Raw genomic sequence first — 24,859 nt, 5'->3', positions numbered from 1 at the left:
TTTTAAATTATTTGAGCTATTGACCAGACTTCATCCAATTGAAAATATTTAGAAATGTATCCAACTAGGTTATTCATCCCACTTCCAGAAATTACCTCCAGGTCTGCCTAAAGTCTAATTTATGTGCAGATCTGAACTGTTAAAGTCCTTTCCAGCCAAGGACGTCAAATGTTCTCATTCAAAGAGGACTAAAATGCACATTCTTCAGTTGTAAATAATCACACATAGATATTTTAATTCAACAATCATTTTGTTATTGCCTGATATTATGGAAAAAAAGTACTGGGTATTGACAGAACCATTTACTTACCATTAATAATGCTGTCATCTAAGCAAAATACAGCCTGTAAACTTTTTTGATGGACAGATTTACTGTATTCTAAAATTATCAATGAAGATTTATTCAGCTAATGGTGGTAACATAAAAATGACCAATCAGAGAACATGCATCCTAGTTCAGGGGAAATGACCAATCAGAGAACATGCATCCTAGTTCAGGGGAAATGACCAATCAGAGAACATGCATCCTAGTTCAGGGGAAATGACCAATCATAGAACAAGCACTTCAGTCCAGTGTGCTTGTTTTAGAACCACAAAACCCTATTTAACAGGCTTCTGCAGTCCTAGAAATGAGCTCTATGGCTGCTTTACCATATTCACAAATTAGTAATATTAGGACAGACATTTGCATACCAAACATACAAAGAAACATCTTTTTTAACATCTTGCAAAACCACAATTTGAAGTGCAATCTCAAAATGCAAGCAAAAATGAATTAAGCATTTTGAGATTGCACTTGTGGTTTTGCAAAATGTTAAAAAAGTCAGTAATGGTTTGGCTGAAAAGCATTGAAAGGCCAGCCAGCATGGTCCCACAAACACCGTTGAGACAGGTGTGATAACCCGCTTCCTGTTTTGCTTTGACAAGTTGTACTTTTTTTATGTTGCAATTTCCTGTTTAACCCAATATTACTGCCTGGCAGTTATATAAGATGCAAACATTACATGCCAAGCATAAGACAGCTTTGTGAGCCTTTTATCAATCAATCAATCAATCAATCAATCAATCAATCAATCAAACTTTATTTATATAGCATAAGTCATACATCAAATGCAACTCCAAGTGCTGAACATAAAAAGTGGAAAAAAGAGTAAGTTAAAAGGACATGAGTTTAAATAAAAAACATGAAAATGAATAAATAAAATATAGTATAATAAAACTAATTTAAAAAAATATATCAAATAAATAAATAAATAAAAATAAGAAATAACAGCAAAAGTGCAAGTCAAAATCAACACACACTAAATAAAAGCCAGGCTAAAAAGGTGTATTTTAAGTTTTCTTTTAAAGATATCCACACTCTCTGCCACCCTGAGGTCCTCCGGCAAGCCGTTCCACAGGCTGGGGGCATAGTGGCTAAAAGCGGCCTCGCCATGGGTCTTAGACCGGACCCTTGGAACAACCAAGAGACAACTACCAGAGGACCTGAGGGATCTAGTGGGTACATATCTTAAAACCATGTCAGACATGTAGTCGGGAGCGAGACCATTTAGTGATTTGTAGACCAATAAAAGAATCTTAAAATCAATTCTAAAACTAACAGGTAGCCAGTTCAGCGATTTTAAAACAGGTGTAATGTGTGCTCTCCTTCTGGTCCTGGTCAACACACGAGCAGCTGAATTTGGTATAAGTTGGAGTTGATCTATGGCTTTTTTCAGTAGACCAGAAAGGAGAGCATTACGATAGTCCAGCCTACTAGTGATAAAATGATGACACCTAGGTTTTTAGCCTGGTGTCTGGGACTGAGTGCCAGTGACTTCAATTTAGAGGTCGGTTTCTCTCTGTGCCTCTGCTCCAATGACGAGTACCTCTGTTTTGTCCTGGTTGAGCTGAAGGAAGTTCTGAGCCATCCAAGCATTAATGTCTAAAATACACTTATGGAGGGCATCAATCGGGCTTGTGTCATTAGGAGACACCGCAATATAGAGTTGAGTGTCATCAGTGGAACTGTGAAAATTGATGCCATGTCTCCTGATGATACTGCCAAGGGGCAGCATATACAGACAGAAAAGGACTGGACCTAGGAACAAGCCTTGTGGTATGCCGCAGTTGATGTCATGATTCTTAGAGGAGTGTTCGTCAAGGGCAACAAAAAATTCTACCTGTGAGGTAAGATGTAAACCAGTTAAGAACAGTGCCAGAGAGGCCAACACATTTATGAAGTCTGTCTAAGAGAATATTGTGGTCGACCATATCAAAAGCTGCACTCAGGTCAAGGAGAACAAGGACTGAGAGTTTTTTTGTGTCCAAGTTGATTCTAAGGTCGTTCACAACCTTTACCAAGGCTGTTTCTTTTTGCTTAAAAAAGGAAGACTAGAAATTTGTCTAAAATTGCTGAGGACTGATGAGTCAAGGTTGTTTTTCTTCAGGAGGGGTTTCACCACAGCAGTCTTAAGTGTGGTTGGAAAAACACCTTTCTGTAAAGAATAGTTCATGATAGCAGGATCAAGAGGGCAAGTGGAGGGCTTAAGATGTGATACTACCTTCATAAGCATTTCAGCGTCAACCAAGGCAAAAGACTCCAGGGTTACCTCACATAGTGAGGTAGGGGATTCTAAGGCATCACTCCTTAGCTGAGCAATACCAGACGTGATGGTGGATATCTTACCCCTGAAGTATGCTGAAAACCCTTCACATCTGGATGTGGAAAAAAGATCACTGGAGTCTGAGGGGACAGGGTTAATCAGACGGTCAATTGTTGAGAAGAGGATTTTTGGATTGTTCTGATTATCACTGATCATTTTGGAGAAATGAGCTTGTCTAGCATTTCTGATTGCCTTATTGTACACGCCAAGATGCTCATGGAAAATGTCATGGTGGACATGTAATTTAGACTTTCTCCATTTTCGTTCTGCTACAATTTAGTACTTTCGTAATTTTTTCAGTGGGCTCTCTGTTTGGGGTTGTCCTTTTTTTGTTTGACAGGGGCAACAGTGTCAATAGTTGTCCTAAGTTTGGTAATTAGGTGATTTACCAGAACATCACATGAGGAGGGTAGAATCACTGCTGGTATACTTTCTAAACGGGTCATGAAATTTGCAGCAACCTCAGGGGTGAGAACACCGTTTAACAAGGCGTTCTGTATTTTTCTGTGCTGACTCAGCTGCCAAAAACAGCACTCACCACAACTTCTGGCCTTTGTTTTGTGAAAAGAACACAGATGCAAAAATGTCAAACACATGTTTTTATTAACCAAAAATGAACTTTTTACTAAAAACCCATTTTGCCTCACTTTAGTCATAAAACAAAATTAATTTAAAAAAGTAACAAATTAAGTGCTTAATTGTTTGGGGATTGTTAATTCAGCCCAAAGGATCCTGTGCGACTAAACCAGGAAACAGTGAATCTCTACTTCACAGTATAGACAACTTCTGAACTGGGGCTCTTGAATGTAATACAGATTTGAAAATAAAGTGCCAGTAATGTCAATGCTCATGATATTCGGTACTTTGGGCTGATTTACCTACAACTTTCTTATTAACTACTTGTGGCTTGAATCTATTAATTTATAAGGAACTACATTACTGCCCACTAAGTCTTAGACTGATTGCCAAACTGGTTTGTAGGATTGCATAACGCATTCTACCTCACATCTGTGGCTTTCACTCTTTTTTGTTACCCCACTTTGCCATTTTGCTGTTCACGGGAGTCTTGATGAATTTATTGGACTTCATATAAGCTGCAATCTTCTCCAGGCCCTGATATTCCAACACAGTACAAAGAAAGGGTCAGTCCAAGTAAAACAGCTTGAAGCTACAATAAAATGTTTTCAGTTTTGAAGAAAGTAAATTTCATGGAATCAAACAATAACTCCAGGCATGAAAGCAGCATTTCTTAAACGTAGTCCTCAGTACCAAGTTTAAGGGGAAGGAAGAGGAGGGACTTGCCTCAAAGCGGTCCAGGAACTCTTTCAGGTTCTTGAAGTCGTCCAGGCACTTGGGCTCGAACATGCGGTGCTGGTCCAGCAGTTCGTACATGATGAAGTCCACAAAGGTGATCTGCACAAGCGCAGGTTGTGACACGTTAAAAACGAGACTCGCAAAAACTGTCACTGTCGATAGCAGGGGTCTCCAACCCTGGTCCTACAGGGCCACATGGTGTGCAGGTTTCATCATTAATTTCCCCCCATATCAAACACTAGCTTTCCTTTCGCACATATCAAACACCAGCTTTCCCCCCATATCAAACACTAGCTTTCCCCCCATATCAAACACTAGCTTTCCCCAATATCAAACACTAGCTTTCCCCCCATAACAAACACTGTCTTTCCCCCCATATCAAACACTGGCTTTCCCCCATATCAAACACTGGCTTTCCCCCACATCAAACACTAGCATTCCCCCCATAACAAACACTGGCTTTCCCCCCATATCAAACACTGGCTTTCCCCCCATATCAAACACTGGCTTTCCCCCATATCAAACACTAGCATTCCTTTCCCCCATATCAAATGCTAGCTTTCCCCCATATCAAATTCTAGCTTTCCCCCATATCAAACGCTAGCTTTCCCCCATATCAAACACCAGCTTTCCACCATATCAAACACCAGCTTTCCCCCATATCAAACACTAGCTTCCTCTCCACATCAAACACTTGCTTTCCCCCATATCAAATGCTAACATCCCCCGTATCGAACGCCAGCTTTCCCCCATATCAAGCAGTAGCTGTCCCCATATCAAACACTTGCTTTCCTCTCCCCCATATCAAACACTAGCTTTCCTCCCCCATATCGAACGCTAGCTTTCCCCATGTCAAACCCATAGTTCTGGAACCACTGTAGGAGCTCATACACACTTTAACGCTGAAATCATTCTTATGGTACCTTATTGCCTGCAAACCACTTCCTGTCTCCTAAGAAGTCGGAGAACTGTTTCAGCGTGCCAGGAAGCGTTTCCAGGTAGCCAGGCTTCATTTTGTCCTGAAACACAAAAACAGGAGAGTAGCAGATTACACATTAACTGCATGAGCAATTCTGAATGGAATGCCAATGGTACAATACCATTACATCACATTTACTGCTATATATACAATATGTTACATAAATCAACTTCCAAAGTCCCCAGACACAGTGAAATAGGCGTATCCTATGGTTTCCATTTTGTGAGAACAGAACCATTTTCAATGTGAACTTTCAGTCTCCCCTACATTTGAACATGCAGGCAAAGAGTTTAAAAATAGAGTGATATTGAGAACTGTTCATCGTTTAAATAAGAAATCATATTCAGTTGGGATTTGGAGCATGTGTTGAGCTGGTCAGGCATCTCTTTCAGCCTAAACACAAAAAATGTATAAAAGTAGCAAAGCCTCCCCCAACTCTATTGAAAGGCCACAAAACTACTGGCCAGCTGTATTGCATGTAGGCTAACAACCTGGCAGTCACAGGGCCTGAGGCCTACTGGTCACCTGTAATGCATGTGGGCTAATAACCTGGCAGCCACAGGGCCTGAGGCCTACTGGTCACCTGTAACGCATGTGGGCTAATAACCTGGCAGCCACAGGGCCTGAGGCCTACTGGTCACCTGTAATGCATGTAGGCTAATAACCTGGCAGCCACAGGGCCTGAGGCCTACTGGTCACCTGTAATGCATGTGGGCTAATAACCTGGCAGCCACAGGGCCTGAGGCCTACTGGTCACCTGTAATGCATGTAGGCTGCGCAGTGGCGCAGTGCTCTGCTGTTATCTATGTAACAGCACTCAGTCAACTGAGCTTATCCATGCCCATGTACGATATATAACAGACCTGGGTCAAATACATATTTGTTTTGGATGCAGATACTTTTCTGTGCTCTAATGATCTTGCTTTGTGCAACTGAGCTTGCCAATAGGACCAGAAGACGGGGTTTGCACTGTTATTTCATGGGTTCCAATACACCAGATAAGCTCAGTAGAGCACAGAAAATACTTTCATCCAAAACAAATATGTATTTGATCCAGGTCTGGTATATAACAAAACCTGACTCATCCCAAAAGTATAGGAAACACTTGACTTACGCAGCAATTCATTCAAATTTGATACAATTGATAAAACAGAATTTATGTGAAGTAAAAACTGTGCACATCACGTGCAACAAACTAGTTTGTGATTATTTTCTAAGCCATTTGTAAATGATAAACCTGTAGATCTACTGCCTGCTCTGGACTTACAAAGTCCCAGTAGCAGAGCGTGACGAAGCCGTTGCGGAAGTCCATGGCCTGATTCTCCATGATGTCAACCCGGACCTTCTCGTCCTCGGTCTCGCCACCTGTAGGATGAACACGGTCACTGCAGTCAGGCTGCAATGCCCTCCTCTACGCCCAACAGGAACCCACAGTGCCACAGGCCCGGCTAAACTTTTTACGCAGAAACGATCAAGAACATGTGTGTGAAAACAGGTTAAGAAAGAGGGCGGGCCAAACCCAGTTATAATGGGAGAAAATCCAGATCTGCAAACTTCTCAGGACAGTGAAAGCACAATTATTGGAACAACTCTTTTCTTACCCTATATTCTTAATGTTCATGTGCAGCTGTAATTACTATGCTGAATGCACTTCTGTTCTCTTGCAATGTAAGTCACTCTGAATAATCTCTGAACAATCAGACCTGATTGAGAGGCACACATTACTCGTGCAGAAGTGAAGGCCATAGTCTCATCACACTCTAAGCTGCGGGGCCGTGGCGAAATACTAACACAAGTTGTGCTTGCGGGCGATGTAGCGCATGATGGCGTTGCTCTGGACGATCTTCCTGTCTCCGTCTTCCAGGTAGGGAAGCTGGGGATCAGATGTGTACACAGTTACGCACTGCAGCGCATCACAATACCTCTGCTCTTAGAATGATGTCCGACTTACATTGGGAAAGTCCATTCCAAGTTTGAACTTTTCATCAAGCCAGCAGCTCTTGTCATAATTGGGAGCTGTAAGACACAAAGCATGAAGGAGTGTGGACTCCTTTTTTCAAAATGCAATTAGGGTTGGTAGTATGCTGCCGTTACCATTGGAATTAATCGCCCATTATAATATGCAATTACATTATAATCGTGTTGACCGATTGTACTGATTTATAGTACGCCTACTGATTAATTCAGTTCACGAGTAGGACAGCCCTGGCCACCTTCTCCCAGACATCATGAAAATGTTAAGTGAAATTTAAGTAGAGGGAAACTCCTACAATACAAAAGGCATTTTTAGATTTCACTCGATAAGACCACCAAAGGGCTGCCGAAGGATTCTGCCCGCAGATACAAAAGTAAATCTTGATCGCAAATGAATCCATACATTTTTTTAACCACAATGACATGAGAACTATAATCGTTCTTTTCAAAGTCGCTAAGCGAGTGAGCGGCACATCACCACCTCGTTCTATTCTGGGTGATTGTCTACCACTGGCAATTTCACTTGGAACGGAAAGTGTTTTGTACTTTTTGGTTTCGAACACTTACCTTCACCGCAAGAGTATAATTTATCTTCATACTTCGTGCCAGTGTACTCTAACAGCAGACGAATGGGCTGGGCTAGCTGTTAAAATTAATACACAATTTATGCAATCTCTGAGGGCAACAAAACTGTTTATTACAACCAAACCATTTAGAAAAACAAGTTCAGTGAAAAAAATTTCCGATTACGTGCAGAATTCAGATTTACTCATCGCTAATGCCGTTTGCTAAGTCAGTGTTTAGACACGCGATGTTATGCATTAATTTACGAAACTCTTGATATCCGAGTTTAGGCGACGCTGAATTTAATCTACGAAGTTCTTTGTTCTCGCTTACATAAGCAGCACATTACAGCTAGAACTGGTGGTGAAAAGGAGCAATTCCACGTCTGATCCATTTATGAATGGAAAAGAACGCATCATTCAAAGATGCTACCAGAATTTTCCCTAATTCTGTTTCTCGTAGTCTGCTTCTCTTTGCATTTCATTTTGCCACAGTACCAATGCAGCAGTATCCAATCTAGTAGACTACTTTACATTAAATTTAAAATATACCATGCATTAGCAAACACTACAAATTTCAATGTTTCGCAAGTCTAGGTGTGGTTTCACAGTATTGGAATTACAACAAACTACCTATCAAAATACATTTCTGCATATTCCCTATTTCACGATTTAAAAAAAAAAAAAGGAGAACATGTTTCACTGAGATAACGTGCACAGTTGGTGGAAGGTGGAGTCATTTGTGCTAAGCTCCGGCATTAACTTTGCAACCGTTTACGACCTCACCTCACCTCTTATTTACAACTCTGCAAAACTCTGATCCAAGGTCTCCACAGCTAACTAGTAGTTGCACAGAACCTTACTATAACAAGTAGCGTCAACGAGTATAAGCTAAACACCATTCATTATCTGACTAGCTACAAAACCATTCCATCAAAGCTTGCGCATAAAACAAAGACATATAAATGCATACGTTCAGTTACCCCTCTAATATCCCAGTATGCCAGTTTCATAGTCATATTGGAATTTATTCGACCTTTTCAACCTGGATAATACAAGACAACATAGCACACGCCCAGTTCAAATTGATCCGCAGCACAACTGACTGAAATGTTACAGGCTGAAGCAAGCGGTCAAAACAAGCGGCCAAAACCAGACTTCGTTTTTGAAGCTCATTTCCTGGTGTTGTAGTTCCTGGTTGCTCACTAGCGCCACTACGGATGGCTCCAGTATAGGTGTTTTCATATCCGGTTTCCATGTAAGTCTACAGTACAAATGCGATCAAAATACAAAGTCAATAATTTTTTCTCACAAGAACAAATCGTCATAATAGGTGTATTTTATTCGTCTTATGACTGTCCATGGGTCGATTTCATGATTTATTGTGTCATTTGGGCACAGTGCCAATATTTGTTCTGGACCAATGAGGTACAGCTTGCGTCACTTCCTGATTACTGCGGATCACTAAGCTACAGTAGGGGCTACAGTCCATGGTCACTGGGGTGGGCGGTGGCGCCTCTTGGCCTTGACATTGCGGCTCCGGCGACAGTCTACCTGTGTGAAGTCAGGAAATGCAGGCATCCCATTTCGTAGTGATTTCATTATGGCGTGTGCTATTTACAGATGCACTAGACGACCATAAAATAATCCTCCTCTTAAGTTTTTCGGTAGCCAAATCATTTTTACTATTTCCTTTAGCCTACTTAACCAAATAATTAGTTGGCAGAAGGCGTAATCGGCTTGCTATATTTGGTAGTCCAATAGCCTATGCTAAAACGGTTCGCAACTTCGGCTGCGAAGCCGACAAGCTAGGCATTTAAGACAGTGGTTCTCAGAATCGGTCCTGGGGGCTCCTTGCGTATATTGGCATTGGTTTTGATGATTTACAAGAAAAAAATAATAGCCTAATAATAATTAGAAATTCAATGTAGGCTACATTATTTTTGTCTTCATGCACCAGGTGGAAAACTTGCTGTACAAAGTTCGTTGTCATATTTACACACCTGCAGATCATTTATTAAAATACTTGGTAGATTTGTTAATCACTGCTGACAGTGTTCATTTTTATTCGGTAGAAAGTGATTTGCGAACGATCAGTCAGCTAGCGTCACCCAGCAAGTGAACACCACAAACGGCGATGGAGTAGCTAGTAGCAGTTACAGGCTCATTAACTGACTGTAGCGAAAACCTACGACGATACCCTGCTCGGTTAACAGCAGGTCTACCAGACAGTTATACGAAAATTAGCCTGGTCAAATCACCAGTAGCCTACACATCTCTGATTGATTGACCAGTGTAGTCAATGTTCTTCCCCTGTGGTTCATATTGCTAATGTGTGAGCTAACCACGGATAGCCTACCTAGCTCACTGGCAAGCTGATATGCTAGTTAAGCATATTCGTTTTGCTGAGAAACATAAATTGAAGATAACGGAACACAATTGTATTTTTAATGTCATACATATAACGTGATTACATGACACAGTACAGTCACGGATGGAAATTAAACTCCGTAAACATCTGATAATATATTTTAAAACAGGCAGACAGTCAGCTAGCCTCAAGTTCGTTCTGCAATCGTTCGTTCAGGTTGATGGGCTTTTCCGCACCGGGCTGTCAATCACATTGTAAAAATCACAGAGCCGCTTAACTCTATGGTTTTTGCTCCAAATCGACAACATGGCCGCGCTCGCTTCAAAACGTGTTTTAGAGACCCACGGAGAGTCAATGGGTGACGTCACAGTAGCTTTGTCCATATTTTTTTACAGTCTCTGGGCTGAAGTCGCCATAAGCGTTTCAAGCGGTATCGGCCAATCATAAATAAGATACGAGGGAGTGTGCGTCCATTGATTGCTCTCATTGGTGAACTGAAAAAATACTGCTCTTCTGTTGGTCCCGTTCTCTTACTGTGGAAGTACTGGGTTGGCCGTGTTGTATGATTTACAACTGGTGGGATCTTTTAGAAATGTAACCCTAATATGTAGGCCTATTTTTTTAAATGAAAAGATGTCAAACTGGACAGGCATATGGGCCTATATCATAACGGTTTAACTTGTAATTTAGCACACTTAAAATAACTGGGTACGCTGATTGCTGATTTTAATGTGGATTCCAGCTACTGAACTCCATGACTCCAGCAAACCCCCTTATTAAGCCTGTGTTAGGTAGCGCAATGTTACCCATTGTAAATATAAAATAACTTTGCTCAAAAATGACATCCTGTATTCCAAATGGTTTAGTCTTTATCACTGCCTTGCATCCATTTCCAACGACGTTATTTCTCCTTCCACTGATCGAAATGGTTAATTTCCTGTACAGACACGTAAAGACACGCAGCCAGTCATTCATTGCTTTAGTCTGAGCGAGTTTGTTTCTTCGCTTTCTGCAGTAAACGTAGCATTTTCAATAAGAGTTGGCCTTTTCATGTACGGTGCCGTGAAAACGCGTTTGCCCCCTTATATTTCATTTGGTCTAAAGATCTGAAACCATTCAGTGTGTCAGATGTAGGCTACAATAATAGACATAATCAGGAAGGGGGGAAATACTTTTTCACGGCACTGTAATTAGTCCACACTTACTAATATTGTGTGACAACTATTTTTCCCACCGTGGGCTATGCATGGCAAATTGTGGTCACTCACTCACTCACTCACTCACGGAGGAGCTAGTGGGACGCATGAGCAGGTGGTGCTTCATTTAGTTGGACGTATGCGCAGATGCATCTCCCAAAATCACTACTTCGAACGGCGCAACATTTTTAAGCACAGCTTTATCGCCTAATGTTACTTTAGCTAACCCTAACATGTTCGCGTTTTGCCTACTTTTACGCGTACCACCGATACAGATGTATGGACACATGGAGGGCAACAAATAACGTTACAGAGATGAGGACATGCCATAGCTAGCTAGCTATATAGTTAGCCAAGTTTTACTCATGACACTTTGTACAGGTGCGCCATGGGTCTGGACGGTTTCGTGCTTGTTAAATTAGAGAACGCCATCCAAGAATCTAGTGGGGTCGCTTAGAATACTAAGTGAGGAATGTGAAGATGGCCTTTTCTTTATTTTGAATGATCTGTACTGTACTGTTGCGTGTCGTGCTAATCAATTAATAGGCTACCATCAAAATAAGGCAAACCAGAGCTGAAAGCAGCTGATACCAGAGCTTCCTGAATGCAGGACATTCAACTTTTGAGTTACAGTAAATGGATGATCATGCTTTATTTATCATGTTTTCCATTTTTGGCTGACATACAGGACTGTTTGTGGCCTTACCCGTTGCATGTAATGGAAAGGCTCACTATGCCTACGCTTTTTCCAGATCAAAATGGCCGCATGGAGACCAGCTCCCGGCCTACATCCCAACCTTCTCCGACGTCTGGCAGCCTCCGCCCCCGAGGATGGCCCCGCCCGAAACCCGTGGCCTCAGCTTCACCACACGGGCACGCCCAAACCTGAAATACAGGGACATTCATACAGGATGTGTTGTGTTAAAGGGAACTCTGCCTGTTAAGACTTGTAGGGCTTAATGCGTTCTAAATCCCCTCAATTATGGAAATATGTTGTAAAAACCACACAAAATTTCAGTTATTTACAAAAACCGAAGCCTTTAATAGAAAATTTGACCAATGGAGATTAATACAATGGCACAGAATTTGTGTGTGATGTGATACACGGGATAGCTGTGATTAGGATGGAATTAGAATGGCTAAACACCTTAGTGTTTCAGCACGTATTATCATTAGGGATTACGAAGTACTATCATCGGCTTAAGCTCATACGTCGTGGATAAGTGATAACGTTACGTTTAAATTAACGGGGATGACGTAACCGTTTCAGTTACGCTAAAAACGAGTTTGATCCATATGGTCGAGTGACTTTGAATGGCTGCTGCTAGAAAGCGGAACTCTTTACAACAGGGAACTTCTCCACTTCTGTTGGCATAGACGAGCAGTTGCCACACAGTCACCATCTCTTATGCCCTGCTCTCGTCTCCTCTGGCCTCCGATATTCATCGTTTTGATTTATTTGATGAGGGCTGTCCTCGGTGCTTTCCTGCTGAGTAATGTCCCACTCTGGCTCGAATCTAAAAGGCTGAACAGAAGGCATTTTCAATGCGGCTCAATGGACAAGAGCAATGGCCCGGGAGTCGTCACTACCCAGAGTGCATTGCGGCGGTAACAACTATGGCGACCTACGAGTCGAAAGATTTAAAAAATAATAATTTAAATAACAAAAATCTTTCATGTGTTTTTTATGGCGTATTTATATAATTGAAGGCATTTACACCATATTAAGGCCTACAAGTCTTAACGTATGGGGTACCCATTAGAGCTTGTGTTTAAGGTATAAAAGGTGAAACACAAATAGGATTCTACAAACTTAAATCTGACAGTGGAATCACATTAGTAAGGAGCTGGGCCTTCCCCTTTAATATATTACATCAGTCATTTCTGCTGTTAACTATTTGTATTGAAATGCACGCAGTTTTTGCTTATAAAATGCTTCTTAAATAAAATATACCACCAGCCGTATGGGAAAATATTAAATTTTTATTATTTTAAAAAATGTATCTGTCTTCTTCACTGAATATAATACATTCTAATTCTGTCGAGAAGAAAAACTTAAGGTCAAATTTGCAAAAGGGTTAAACAAATGCGAATGTTTTTGTATATACAAACCAATATCTTGATCAGTGAAATCATCGGAAATACTGGTTTGTCTGAAGCAAAAATATTTAGTAGCTCAAATTTTAGTCGCTACACACTAAAACGTTCAGTTAAATTGGCCTTTTGTTGGTGGAAGGATGGAATCTTTAGGTGTTATCATTTTGAGCTGAATCTATTCATTTGACCTTTTCTTTATAGAATTCCAGTCCATGGAGTTCTCCCCCAGCACGGTAAGAGAATATGACAGAGAACTTTGCTTCCCAACTGAGTGTCATGAAGGGGGATGTAGTGCAGGTGAGCAGCGATGCAGCCAGACGAGATCCTCACTGAATCCAACAGAGCCATGATTACAGTGCACATGAGCAGGAGAGACTCACTGAATCCAACAGTGCCATGATTACATTACATTTTTTACATTACATTATAGGCATTTAGCAGACGCTCTTATCCAGAGCGACGTACAACAAGTGCATAGGTTCATGATGTAGAGGTGCAAAAGAAACACTACAGTGCACATGAGCAGGGCGAGAGATTCACTGAATCCAATAGAGCCATGATTACAGTGCACATGAGCAGAAGAGACTCACTGAATCCAACAGAGCCATGATTACAGTGCACATGAGCAGGAGAGACTCACTGAATCCAACAGAGCCATGATTACAGTGCACATGAGCAGGAGAGATTCACTGAATCCAACAGAGCCATGATTACAGTGGCGATATATGATGGGATGAAAATGTGTGTGTTGCGGGTCCTGGATCAGTCGAGGCAGTGGTGCAGTGGCGATATGTGGGATGAAAATGTGTGTGTTGCAGGTCCTTTTTTGATGGACAGATTTACTGTATTCTAAAATTATCAATGAAGATTTATTCAGCTAATGGTGGTAACATAACTTCCATAAAATGACCAATCAGAGAACATGCATCCTAGTTCAGGGGAAATGACCAATCAGAGAACATGCATCCTAGTTCAGGAGAAATGACCAATCAGAGAACAAGCACTTCAGTCCTGTGTGCTTGTTTTAGAACCACAAAACCCTATTTAACAGGCTTCTGCAGTCCTAGAAATGAGCTCTATGGCTGTTTTACCATATTCACAAATTAGTAATATTAGGACAGACATTTGCATACCAAACATACAAAGAAACATCTTTTTTAACATCTTGCAAAACCACAATTTGAAGTGCAATCTCAAAATGCAAGCAAAAATGAATTAAGCATTTTGAGATTGCACTTGTGGTTTTGCAAAATGTTAAAAAAGTCAGTAATGGTTTGGCTGAAAAGCACTGAAAGGCCAGCCAGCATGGTCCCACAAACACCGTTGAGACAGGTGTGATAACCCGCTTCCTGTTTTGCTTTGACAAGTTGTACTTTTTTTAATGTTGCAATTTCCTGTTTAACCCAATATTACTGCCTGGCAGTTATATAAGATCCAAACATTACATGCCAAGCATAAGACAGCTTTGTGAGCATTTTATCAATCAATCAATCAATCAATCAAACTTTATTTATATAGCATAAGTCATACATCAAATGCAACTCCGAGTGCTGAACATAAAAAGTGGAAAAAAGAGTAAGTTAAAAGGACATGAGTTTAAATAAAAAACATGAAAATGAATAAATGAAATATAGTATAATAAAACTAATTAAAAAAAAAAAATCAAATAAATAAATAAATAAAAATAAGAAATAACAGCAAAAGTGCAAGTCAAAATCAACACACACTAGATAAAAGCCAGGCTAAAAAGGTGTGTTTTAAGTTTTCTTTTAAAGATATCCACACTCTCTGCCACCCTGAGGTCCTCCGGCAAGCCGTTCCACAGGCTGGGGGCATAGTGGCTAAAAGCGGCCTCGCCATGGGTCTCAGACCGGACCCTTGGAACAACCAAGAGACAACTACCAGAGGACCTGAGGGATCTAGTGGGTACATATCTTAAAACCATGTCAGACATGTAGTCGGGAGTGAGACCATTTAGTGATTTGTAGACCAATAAAAGAATCTTAAAATCAATTCTAAAACTAACAGGTAGCCAGTTCAGCAATTTTAAAACAGGTGTAATGTGTGCTCTCCTTCTGGTCCTGGTCAACACACGAGCAGCTGAATTTGGTATAAGTTGGAGTTGATCTATGGCTTTTTTCGGTAGACCAGAAAGGAGAGCATTACGATAGTCCAGCCTACTAGTGATAAAATGATGACACCTAGGTTTTTAGCCTGGTGTCTGGGACTGAGTGCCAGTGACTTCAATTTAGAGGTCGGTTTCTCTCTCTGTGCCTCTGCTCCAATGACGAGTACCTCTGTTTTGTACTGGTTGAACTGAAGGAATTTCTGAGCCATCCAAGCATTAATGTCTAAAATACACTTATGGAGGGCATCAATCGGGCTTGTGTCATTAGGAGACACCGCAATATAGAGTTGAGTGTCATCAGTGGAACTGTGAAAATTGATGCCATGTCTCCTGATGATACTGCCAAGGGGCAGCATATACAGACTGAAAAGGACTGGACCGAGGAACAAGCCTTGTGGTATGCCACAGTTGATGTCATGATTCTTAGAGTGTTCGTCAAGGGCAACAAAAAATTCTACCTGTGAGGTAAGATGTAAACCAGTTAAGAACAGTGCCAGAGAGGCCAACATATTTATGAAGTCTGTCTAAGAGAATATTGTGGTCGACCGTATCAAACGCTGCACTCAGGTCAAGGAGAACAAGGACTGAGAGTTTTTGGTGTCCAAGTTGATTCTAAGGTCGTTCACAACCTTTACCAAGGCCGTTTCTTTTTGCTTAAAAAAGGAAGATTAGAAATTTGTCTAAAATTGCTGAGGACTGATGAGTCAAGGTTGTTTTTCTTCAGGAGGGGTTTCACCACAGCAGTCTTAAGTGTGGTTGGAAAAACACCTGTCTGTAAAGAATAGTTCATGATAGCTTGGATCTCATCTGATAAACAGTTAAAAATTGTTTTAAAAAAGGTGTTGGGGATAGGATCAAGAGGGCAAGTGGAGGGCTTAAGATGTGATACTACCTTCATAAGCATTTCAGCGTCAACCAGGGCAAAAGACTCCAGGGTTACCTCACATAATGAGGTAGGGGATTCTAAGGCATCACTCCTTAGCTGAGCAATACCAGACGTGATGGTGGATATCTTACCCCTGAAGTATGCTTCAGACCCTTCACATCTGGATGTGGAAAAAGATCACCGGAGTCTAAGGGGACAGGGTTAATCAGACAGTCAATTGTTGAGAAGAGGATTTTTGGATTGTTCTGATTATCACTGATCAGTTTGGAGAAATGAGCTTGTCTAGCATTTCTGATTGCCTTATTGTACACGCCAAGATGCTCATGGAAAATGTCATGGTGGACATGTAATTTAGACTTTCTCCATTTTCGTTCTGCTACAATTTAGTACTTTCGTAATTTTTTCAGTGGGCTCTCTGTTTGGGGTTGTCCTTTTTTTGTTTGACAGGGGCAACAGTGTCAATAGTTGTCCTAAGTTTGGTAATTAGGTGATTTACCAGATCATCACATGAGGAGGGTAGAATAACTGCTGGTATACTTTCTAAACGGGTCATGAAATTTGCAGCAACCTCAGGGGTGAGAACACCGTTTAACAAGGCGTTCTGTATTTCTCTGTGCTGTGCAGGCTATAACCGAGAAGAATACACAATAATGATCAGACATAGCCATATAAATAGAGGATACATCAACAGTCCATGTGTTATCACCAGATCTAAGGTGTGGCCATTTTATCTGTGATAAACCAAAAGCAGAAATTAACTTTAAACTTAAAATTCTGACTCAGTCCTGACTCAGCTGCCCAAAACAGCACTCACCACAACTTCTGGCCTTTGTTTTGTGAAAAGAACACAGACGCAAAAATGGCAAACACATATTTTTATTAACCAAAAATGAACTTTTTACTAAAAACCCAGTTTGCCTCACTTTAGTCATAAAACAAAATTAATTTAAAAAAGTAACAAATTAAGTGCTTGATTGTTTGGGGATCGTTAACTCAAAGGATCCTTTGCGCCTAAACCAGGAAACAGTGAATCTCTATTTCACAGTATAGACAACTTCTGAACTGGGGCTCTTGAATGTACTACAGATTTGGAAATAAAGTGCCAGTAATGTCAATGCTACATGATATTCGGTACTTTGGGCTAATTTACCTACAACTTTCTTATTAACTACTTGTGGCTTGAATCTATTCATTTAAAAGGAACTAAATTACTGCCCACTAAGTCTTAGACTGATTGCCAAAACTGGTTTGTAGGGTTGTATAACGCATTCTACCTCACATCTGTGGCTTTCACTCTTTTTTGTTACCCCACTTTGCCATTTTGTTGTTCACGGGAGTCTTGATGAATTTCTTGGACTTCATATAAGCTGCAATCTTCTCCAGGCCCTGATATTCCAACACAGTACAAAGAAAGGGTCAGTCCAAGTAAGACAGCTTGAAGCTACAATAAAATGTTTTCAGTTCTGAAGAAAGTAAATTTCATGGAATCAAACAATAACTCCAGGCATGAAAGCAGCATTTCTTAAACGTAGTCCTCAGTACCAAGTTTAAGGGGAAGGAAGAGGAGGGACTTGCCTCAAAGCGGTCCAGGAACTCTTTCAGGTTCTTGAAGTCGTCCAGGCACTTGGGCTCGAACATGCGGTGCTGGTCCAGCAGTTCGTACATGATGAAGTCCACAAAGGTGATCTGCACAAGCGCAGGTTGTGACACGTTAAAAACGAGACTCGCAAAAACTGTCACTGTCAATAGCAGGGCCTGAGGCCTACTGGTCTCCAACTGGTCTCCAACCCTGGTCCTACAGGGCCACAGGGTGTGCAGGTTTCATCATTAATTTCCCCCCATATCAAACACTAGCTTTCCTTTCCCACATGTCAAACACTAGCTTTCCTTTCGCACATATCAAACACTAGCTTTCCCCCATATCATACACCAGCTTTCCCCCATATCATACACCAGCTTCCCCCCATATCAAACACTAGCTTTCCCCCCATATCAAACACTGGCTTTCCCCCATATCAAACACCGGCTTTCCACCATATCAAACACCGGCTTTCCACCACATCAAACACTTGCTTTCCCCCTTATCAAACACTGGCTTTCCACCATATCAAACACTAGCATTCCCCCCATATCAAACACTGGCTTTCCCCCATATCAAACACTAGCTTTCCCCCATATCAAACACTAGCTATCCCCCATATCAAACACTAGCTTTCCCCCATATCAAACACTAGCTATCCCCCATATCAAACACTAGCTTTCCTCCCCCATATCAAACACTAGCTGTCCCCCATATCAAACACTAGCTTTCCTCCCCCATATCGAACGCTAGCTTTCCCCATGTAAAACCCATAGTTCTGGAACCACTGTAGGAGCTCATACACACACGCCCTTTAACGCTGAAATCAGTCTTATGGTACCTTATTGCCTGCAAACCACTTCCTGTCTCCCAGGAAGCCGGAGAACTGTTTCAGCGTGCCAGGAAGCGTCTCCAGGTAGCCAGGCTTCATTTTGTCCTGAAACACAAAAACAGGAGAGTAGCAGATTACACATTAACTGCATGAGCAATTCTTAATGGAATGCCAATGGTACAATACCATTACATCACATTTACTGCTATATATACAATAGTCCCCAGACACAGTGAAAGTAGGCGTATCCTACGGTTTCCATTTTGTGAGAACAGAACCATTTTCAATGTGAACTTTCAGTCTCCCCTACATTTGAACATGCAGGCAAAGAGTTTAAAAATAGAGTGATATTGACAACTGTTCATCGTTTAAATAAGAAATCATATTCAGTTGGGATTTGGAGCATGTGTTGAGCTGGTCAGGCATCTCTTTCAGCCTAAACACAAAAAATGTATAAAAGTAGCAAAGCCTCCCCCAACTCTATTGAAAGGCCACAAAACTACTGGCCAGCTGTATTGCATGTAAGCTAACAACCTGGCAGTCACAGGGCCTGAGGCCTACTGGTCACCTGTAATGCATGTGGGCTAATAACCTGGCAGCCACAGGGCCTGAGGCCTACTGGTCACCTGTAACGCATGTGGGCTAATAACCTGGCAGCCACAGGGCCTGAGGCCTACTGGTCACCTGTAACGCATGTGGGCTAATAACCTGGCAGCCACAGGGCCTGAGGCCTACTGGTCACCTGTAATGCATGTAGGCTAATAACCTGGCAGCCACAGGGCCTGAGGCCTACTGGTCACCTGTAATGCATGTGGGCTAATAACCTGGCAGCCACAGGGCCTGAGGCCTACTGGTCACCTGTAACGCATGTGGGCTAATAACCTGGCAGCCACAGGGCCTGAGGCCTACTGGTCACCTGTAATGCATGTGGGCTAATAACCTGGCAGCCACAGGGCCTGAGGCCTACTGGTCACCTGTAACGCATGTGGGCTAATAACCTGGCAGCCACAGGGCCTGAGGCCTACTGGTCACCTGTAATGCATGTGGGCTAATAACCTGGCAGCCACAGGGCCTGAGGCCTACTGGTCACCTGTAATGCATGTGGGCTAATAACCTGGCAGCCACAGGGCCTGAGGCCTACTGGTAACCTGTAATGCATGTAGGCTAATACTCAGAAGCCATTCATGATACTGCAGCTCTGCAGTCGCGCAGTGCTCTGCCGTTATCTATGTAACAGCACTCAGTCAACTGAGCTTATCGCCCAACCATGCACATGTACGATATATAACAGACCTGAGTCAAACATGCTTTTGTTTTGGATGCAGATACTTTTCTGTGCTCTATTTATCTTGCTTGGTGCAACTGAGCCTGCCAATAGGACCAGAAGACAGGGTTTGCACTTTTATTTCATGGGTTCCAATACACCAGATAAGCTCAGTAGAGCATAGAAAAGTACTTTCATCCAAAACAAATATGTATTTTATCCACGTCTGGTATATAACAAAACCTGACTCATCCCAAAAGTATAGGAAACACTTGACTTACGCAGCAATTCATTCAAATTTGATACAATTGATAAAACAGAATTTATGTGAAGTAAAAACTGTGCACATCCAATGCAACAAACTAGTTTGTGAAACCATGCTGATTTGTTGGAATGTGATTATTTTCTAAGCCATTTGTAAATGATAAACCTGTAGATCTACTGCCTGGTCTGGACTTACAAAGTCCCTGTAGCAGAGCATGACGAAGCCGTTGCGGAAGTCCATGGCCTGGTTCTCCATGATGTCAACTCGGACCTTCTCGTCCTCGGTCTCGCCACCTGCAGGATGAACACGGTCACTGCAGTCAGGCTGCAATGCCCTCCTCTCACCCCAACAGGAACCCACAGTGCCACAGGCCCGGCTAAACTTTTTACGCAGAAACGATCAAGAACATGTGTGTGAAAACAGGTTAAGAAAGAGGGCGGGCCAAACCCAGTTATAATGGGAGAAACTCCAGATCTGCAAACTTCTCCGGACAGTGAAAGCACAATTATTGGAACAACTCTTTTTTTACCCTATATTCTTAATGTTCATGTGCAGCTGTTCGTAATTACTATGCTGAATGCACTTCTGTTCTCTTGCAATGTAAGTCACTCTTTGAACAATCTCTGAACAATCAGACCTGATTGAGAGGCACACATTACTTGTACAGAAGTGAAGGCCATAGTCTCATCACACTCTAAGCTGCGGGGCCGTGGCGAAATACTAACACAAGTTGTGCTTGCGGGCGATGTAGCGCATGATGGCGTTGCTCTGGACGATCTTCCTGTCTCCGTCTTCCAGGTAGGGAAGCTGGGGATCAGATGTGTACACAGTTACGCACTGCAGCGCATCACAATACCTCTGCTCTTAGAATGATGTCCGACTTACATTGGGAAAGTCCATTCCAAGTTTGAACTTTTCATCAAACCAGCAGCTCTTGTCATAATTGGGAGCTGTAAGACACAAAGCATGAAGAAGTGTGGACCCCTCTTTTCAAAGTGCAATTAGGGTTGGTAGTATGCTGCGGTTACCATTGGAATTAATCGCCCATTATAATATGCAATTACATTATAATCGTGTTGACCGATTGTACTGATTTATAGTACGCCTACTGATTCATTCAGTTCACGAGTAGGGGCGACATAGCTCAGGAGGTAAGACCGATTGTCTGGCAGTCGGAAGGTTGCCCGGTTCAAACCCCGCCCTGGGCGTGTCGAAGTGTCCTTGAGCAAGACACCTAACCCCTAACTGCTCTGGCGAATGAGAGGCATCAATTGTAAAGCGCTTTGGATAAAAGTGCTATATAAATGCAGTCCATTTACCATTTACGAGTAGGACAGACCTGGGCACCTTCTCCCAGACATCATAAAAATGTTAAGTGAAATTTAAGTAGGGGGAAACTCCTACAATACAAAAGGCATTTTTAGATTTCACTCGATAAGACCACCAAAGGGCTGCCGAAGGATTCTGCCCGCGGATACAAAAGTAAATCTTGATAGCAAATGAATCCATACATTTTTTTAACCACAATGACATGAGAAATATAATCGTTCTTTTCAAAGTCGCTAGGTTCCGTTTTTTTAAGCGCGTGAGCGGCACATCACCACCTCGTTCTATTCTGGGTGATTGTCTACCACTGGCAATTTCACTTGGAACGGAAAGTGTTTTGTACTTTTTGGTTTCGAACACTTACCTTCACCGCAAGCGTAGAATTTATCTTCATACTTCGTACCAGTGTACTCTAACAGCAGACGAATGGGCTGGGCTAGCTGTTAAAATTAATACACAATTTATGCAATCTCTGAGGGCAACAAAACTGTTTATTACAACCAAACCATTTAGCAAAACAAGTTCAGTGAAAAAAATTTCCGATTACGTGCAAAATTCAGATTTACTCATCGCTAATGCCGTTTGCCAAGTCAGTGTTTAGACACGCGATGTTATGCATTAATTTACGAAACTCTTGATATCCGAGTTTAGGCGACGCTGAATTTAATCTACGAAGTTCTTTGTTCTCGCTTACATAAGCAGCACATTACAGCTAGAACTGGTGGTGAAAAGGAGCAATTCCACGTCTGATGCATTTATGAATGGAAAAGAACGCATCATTCAAAGATGCTACCAGAATTTTCCCTAATTCTGTTTCTCGTAGTCTGCTTCTCGTTGCATTTCATTTTGCCACAGTAGCAATGCAGCAGTATCCAATCTAATAGACTACTTTACATGAAATTTAAAATATACCATGCATTAGCAAACACTACATATTTCAATGTTTCGCAAGCCTAGGTGTGGTTTCACAGTATTGGAATTACAACAAACTACCTATCAAAATACATTTCTGCATATTCCCTATTTCACGATTAAAAAAAAAAAAAAAGAGAACATGTTTCACTGAGATAACGTGCACAGTTGGTGGAAGGTGGAGTAATTTGTGCTAAGCTCCGGCATTAACTTTGCAACCGTTAACGACCGAACCTCACCTCCTATTTACAACTCTGCAAAACTCTGATCCAAGGTCTCCACAGCTAGCTAGTAGTAGTTGCACAGAACCTTACTACAACAAGTATCGTAACGAGTATAAGCTAAACGCCATTGATTATCTGACTGACAAAACCATAATCAAAGCTTGCGCATAAAACAAAGACATATAAATGCAGTTACCCCTCTAATATCCCAGTATGCCAGTTTCATAGTCATATTGGAATTTATTCGACCTTTTCAACCTGGATAATACAAGACAACCTAGCACACGTCCAGCTCAAATTGATCCGCAGCACAACTGACTGAAACCTTACAGAATGAAGTCGCCATAAGCGTTTCAAGCGGTATCGGCCAATCATAAATAAGATACGAGGGAGCGTGCGTCCATTGATTGCTCTCATTGGTGAACTGAAAAAATACTGCTCTTCTGTTGGTCCCGTTCTCTTACTGTGGAAGTACTGGGTTGGCCGTGTTGTATGATTTACAGCTGGTAGGATCTTTTAGAAATGTAACCCTAATATGTAGGCCTATTTTTTTTTAATGCAAAGATGTCAAACTGGACAGGCATATGGGCCTATATCATAATGGTTTAACTTGTAATTTAGCACACTTAAAATAACTGGGTACGCTGATTGCTGATTTTAATGTGGACTCCAGCTACTGAACTCCATGACTCCAGCAAACCCCCTTATTAAGCCTGTGTTAGGTAGCGCAATGTTACCCATTGTACATATAAAATAACTTTGCTCAAAAATGACATCCTGTATTCCAAATGGTTTAGTCTTTATCACTGCCTTGCATGCATTTCCAACGACGTTATTTCTCCTTCCACTGATCTAAATGGTTAATTTCCTGTACAGACACGTAAAGACACGCAGCCAGTCATTCATTGCTTTAGTCTGAGCGAGTTTGTTTCTACGCTTTCTGCAGTAAACGTAGCATTTTCAATAAGAGTTGGCCTTTTCATGTACGGTGCCGTGAAAACGCGTTTGCCCCCTTATATTTCATTTGGTCTAAAGATCTGAAACCATTCAGTGTGTCAGATGTAGGCTACAATAATAGACATAATCAGGAAGGGGGAAAATACTTTTTCACGGCACTGTAATTAGTCCACACTTACTAATTTTGTGTGACAACTATTTTTCCCACCGTGGGCTATGCATGGCAAATTGTGGTCACTCACTCACTCACGGAGGAGCTAGTGGGACACATGCGCAGGTGGTGCTTTGTTTAGTTGGACATATGCGCAGGTGCATCTCCCAAAATCACTACTTCGAACGGCACAACATTTTTAAGCACAGCTTTATCGCCTAACGTTACTTTAGCTAACCCTAACATGTTCGCATTTTGCCTACTTTTACGCGTACCACCGATACAGATGTATGGACACATGGAGGGCAACAAATAACGTTACAGAGATGAGGACATGCCATAGTTAGCTGGCTATATAGTTAGCCAAGTTTTACTCATGACACTTTGTACAGGTGCGCCATGGGTCTGGACGGTTTCGTGCTTGTTAAATTAGAGAACGCCATCCAAGAATCTAGTGGGGTCGCTTAGAATACTAAGTGAGGAACGTGAAGATGGCCTTTTCTTTATTTTGAATGATCTGTACTGTACTGTTGCGTGTCGTGCTAATCAGTGAATAGGCTACCATCAAAATAAGGCAAACCAGAGCTGAAAGCAGCTGATACCAGAGCTTCCTGAATGCAGGACATTCAACTTTTGAGTTACAGTAAATGGATGATTATGCTTTATTTATCATGTTTTCCAAACATCCCATTTACCAGAACAAGCATAAAACCAGGAGTGTCCGGTCTTATCCGAAATGGGCCAATGTGGGTTCCGTTTTTTTTATTTTATTTATATTTTTAGCCCAGCACTTTGACACCTGATTCAACTAATTAACTAATCGTGGTCGTTAGTCAAGACCTCGACTGATAGGATCAGGTGGCTTAGTAGTGCTGGGCTAAAACAAAACCCTGCGCCCACATTGGCTCTTTTTGGATAAGACTGGACATTCGACAGTCTGTTCGTAGCTGCATCATTTAAAAGAGCGACGGTGACACATGCAATAAAATACAGATTCATGTACACAAGAGAGAAAGAAGGCTGATGATACATTTAAAAGATCTCACCTACCAAATAAAAAGCAGTAATTATATCAGATAAATGCATTTCCGTGGAAAGGTGTTCAGAAAATGAACAACCTACATTAAAACTGCAACAGCAAAGAAAATTCCAGATACAGTATGTAGTACAATGCATACAAGGCATTGGCAAACCTG

General features: G+C 41.6%; 2 protein-coding genes and 1 long non-coding RNA gene across 5 annotated transcripts; all 3 read right to left on the bottom strand.

Moving 5' to 3' along the window:
• Window positions 1-1,053: 1,053 nt before the first annotated feature.
• LOC118207798 lies at window positions 1,054-16,932 on the bottom strand. The gene is made up of 2 exons (XR_004761459.1): window positions 16,036-16,932; window positions 1,054-2,473 (listed from the first exon to the last, which is right to left on the bottom strand). It is a non-coding gene; the product is annotated as an uncharacterized LOC118207798 (long non-coding RNA).
• LOC118207797 (glutathione S-transferase Mu 3-like) lies at window positions 3,228-8,609 on the bottom strand. 3 transcript variants are annotated; one of them, XM_035381842.1, is made up of 8 exons: window positions 8,459-8,609; window positions 7,480-7,555; window positions 6,890-6,954; window positions 6,730-6,811; window positions 6,206-6,303; window positions 4,883-4,978; window positions 3,948-4,058; window positions 3,228-3,758 (listed from the first exon to the last, which is right to left on the bottom strand). In XM_035381842.1, the coding sequence occupies exons 1-8, from the start codon at window positions 8,492-8,494 to the stop codon at window positions 3,663-3,665; spliced, it is 660 nt and encodes a 219-aa protein (XP_035237733.1). In that variant the 5' UTR covers window positions 8,495-8,609; the 3' UTR covers window positions 3,228-3,662. The 3 variants fall into 3 exon arrangements, with proteins under 3 accessions (XP_035237733.1, XP_035237734.1, XP_035237736.1); XM_035381843.1 differs by having other exon boundaries at window positions 6,890-6,988; window positions 8,459-8,597; XM_035381845.1 differs by lacking the exon at window positions 8,459-8,609 and adding an exon at window positions 8,267-8,433 and having other exon boundaries at window positions 6,890-6,988.
• A 134-nt stretch (window positions 16,933-17,066) lies between the features above and the next one.
• On the bottom strand, window positions 17,067-22,908 carry LOC118207796 (glutathione S-transferase Mu 3-like). Its single transcript, XM_035381841.1, has 8 exons — window positions 22,752-22,908; window positions 21,784-21,859; window positions 20,979-21,043; window positions 20,819-20,900; window positions 20,289-20,386; window positions 18,574-18,669; window positions 17,729-17,839; window positions 17,067-17,539 (listed from the first exon to the last, which is right to left on the bottom strand). The coding sequence occupies exons 1-8, from the start codon at window positions 22,785-22,787 to the stop codon at window positions 17,444-17,446; spliced, it is 660 nt and encodes a 219-aa protein (XP_035237732.1). The 5' UTR covers window positions 22,788-22,908; the 3' UTR covers window positions 17,067-17,443.
• Window positions 22,909-24,859: the final 1,951 nt, after the last annotated feature.

This window comes from Anguilla anguilla, chromosome 11 (assembly GCF_013347855.1).
Source record: "Anguilla anguilla isolate fAngAng1 chromosome 11, fAngAng1.pri, whole genome shotgun sequence".
NCBI classification, from domain to species: Eukaryota; Metazoa; Chordata; class Actinopteri; order Anguilliformes; family Anguillidae; genus Anguilla; species Anguilla anguilla.
This window is presented reverse-complemented; position numbering and strand designations above follow the sequence as displayed.

Bases quoted from the DNA above. Each gene is read 5' to 3' on its own strand.
- LOC118207797 (XM_035381842.1), bottom strand. From the start codon at position 8,494: ATGACTATGAAACTGGCATACTGGGATATTAGAGGG. The intron at 6,955-7,479 runs GTAAGTGTTCGA...TGTGTCTTACAG, and splicing joins ATTATACTCTTGCGGTGAAG to CTCCCAATTATGACAAGAGC. The intron at 3,759-3,947 runs GCAAGTCCCTCC...TTGGAATATCAG, and splicing joins AGTTCCTGGACCGCTTTGAG to GGCCTGGAGAAGATTGCAGC.
- LOC118207796 (XM_035381841.1), bottom strand. From the start codon at position 22,787: ATGACTATGAAACTGGCATACTGGGATATTAGAGGG. The intron at 21,860-22,751 runs GTAACTGCATTT...TAATTTTAACAG, and splicing joins CATACTGGGATATTAGAGGG to CTAGCCCAGCCCATTCGTCT. The intron at 17,840-18,573 runs GTACCATAAGAC...GCGCTTGTGCAG, and splicing joins AGTGGTTTGCAGGCAATAAG to ATCACCTTTGTGGACTTCAT.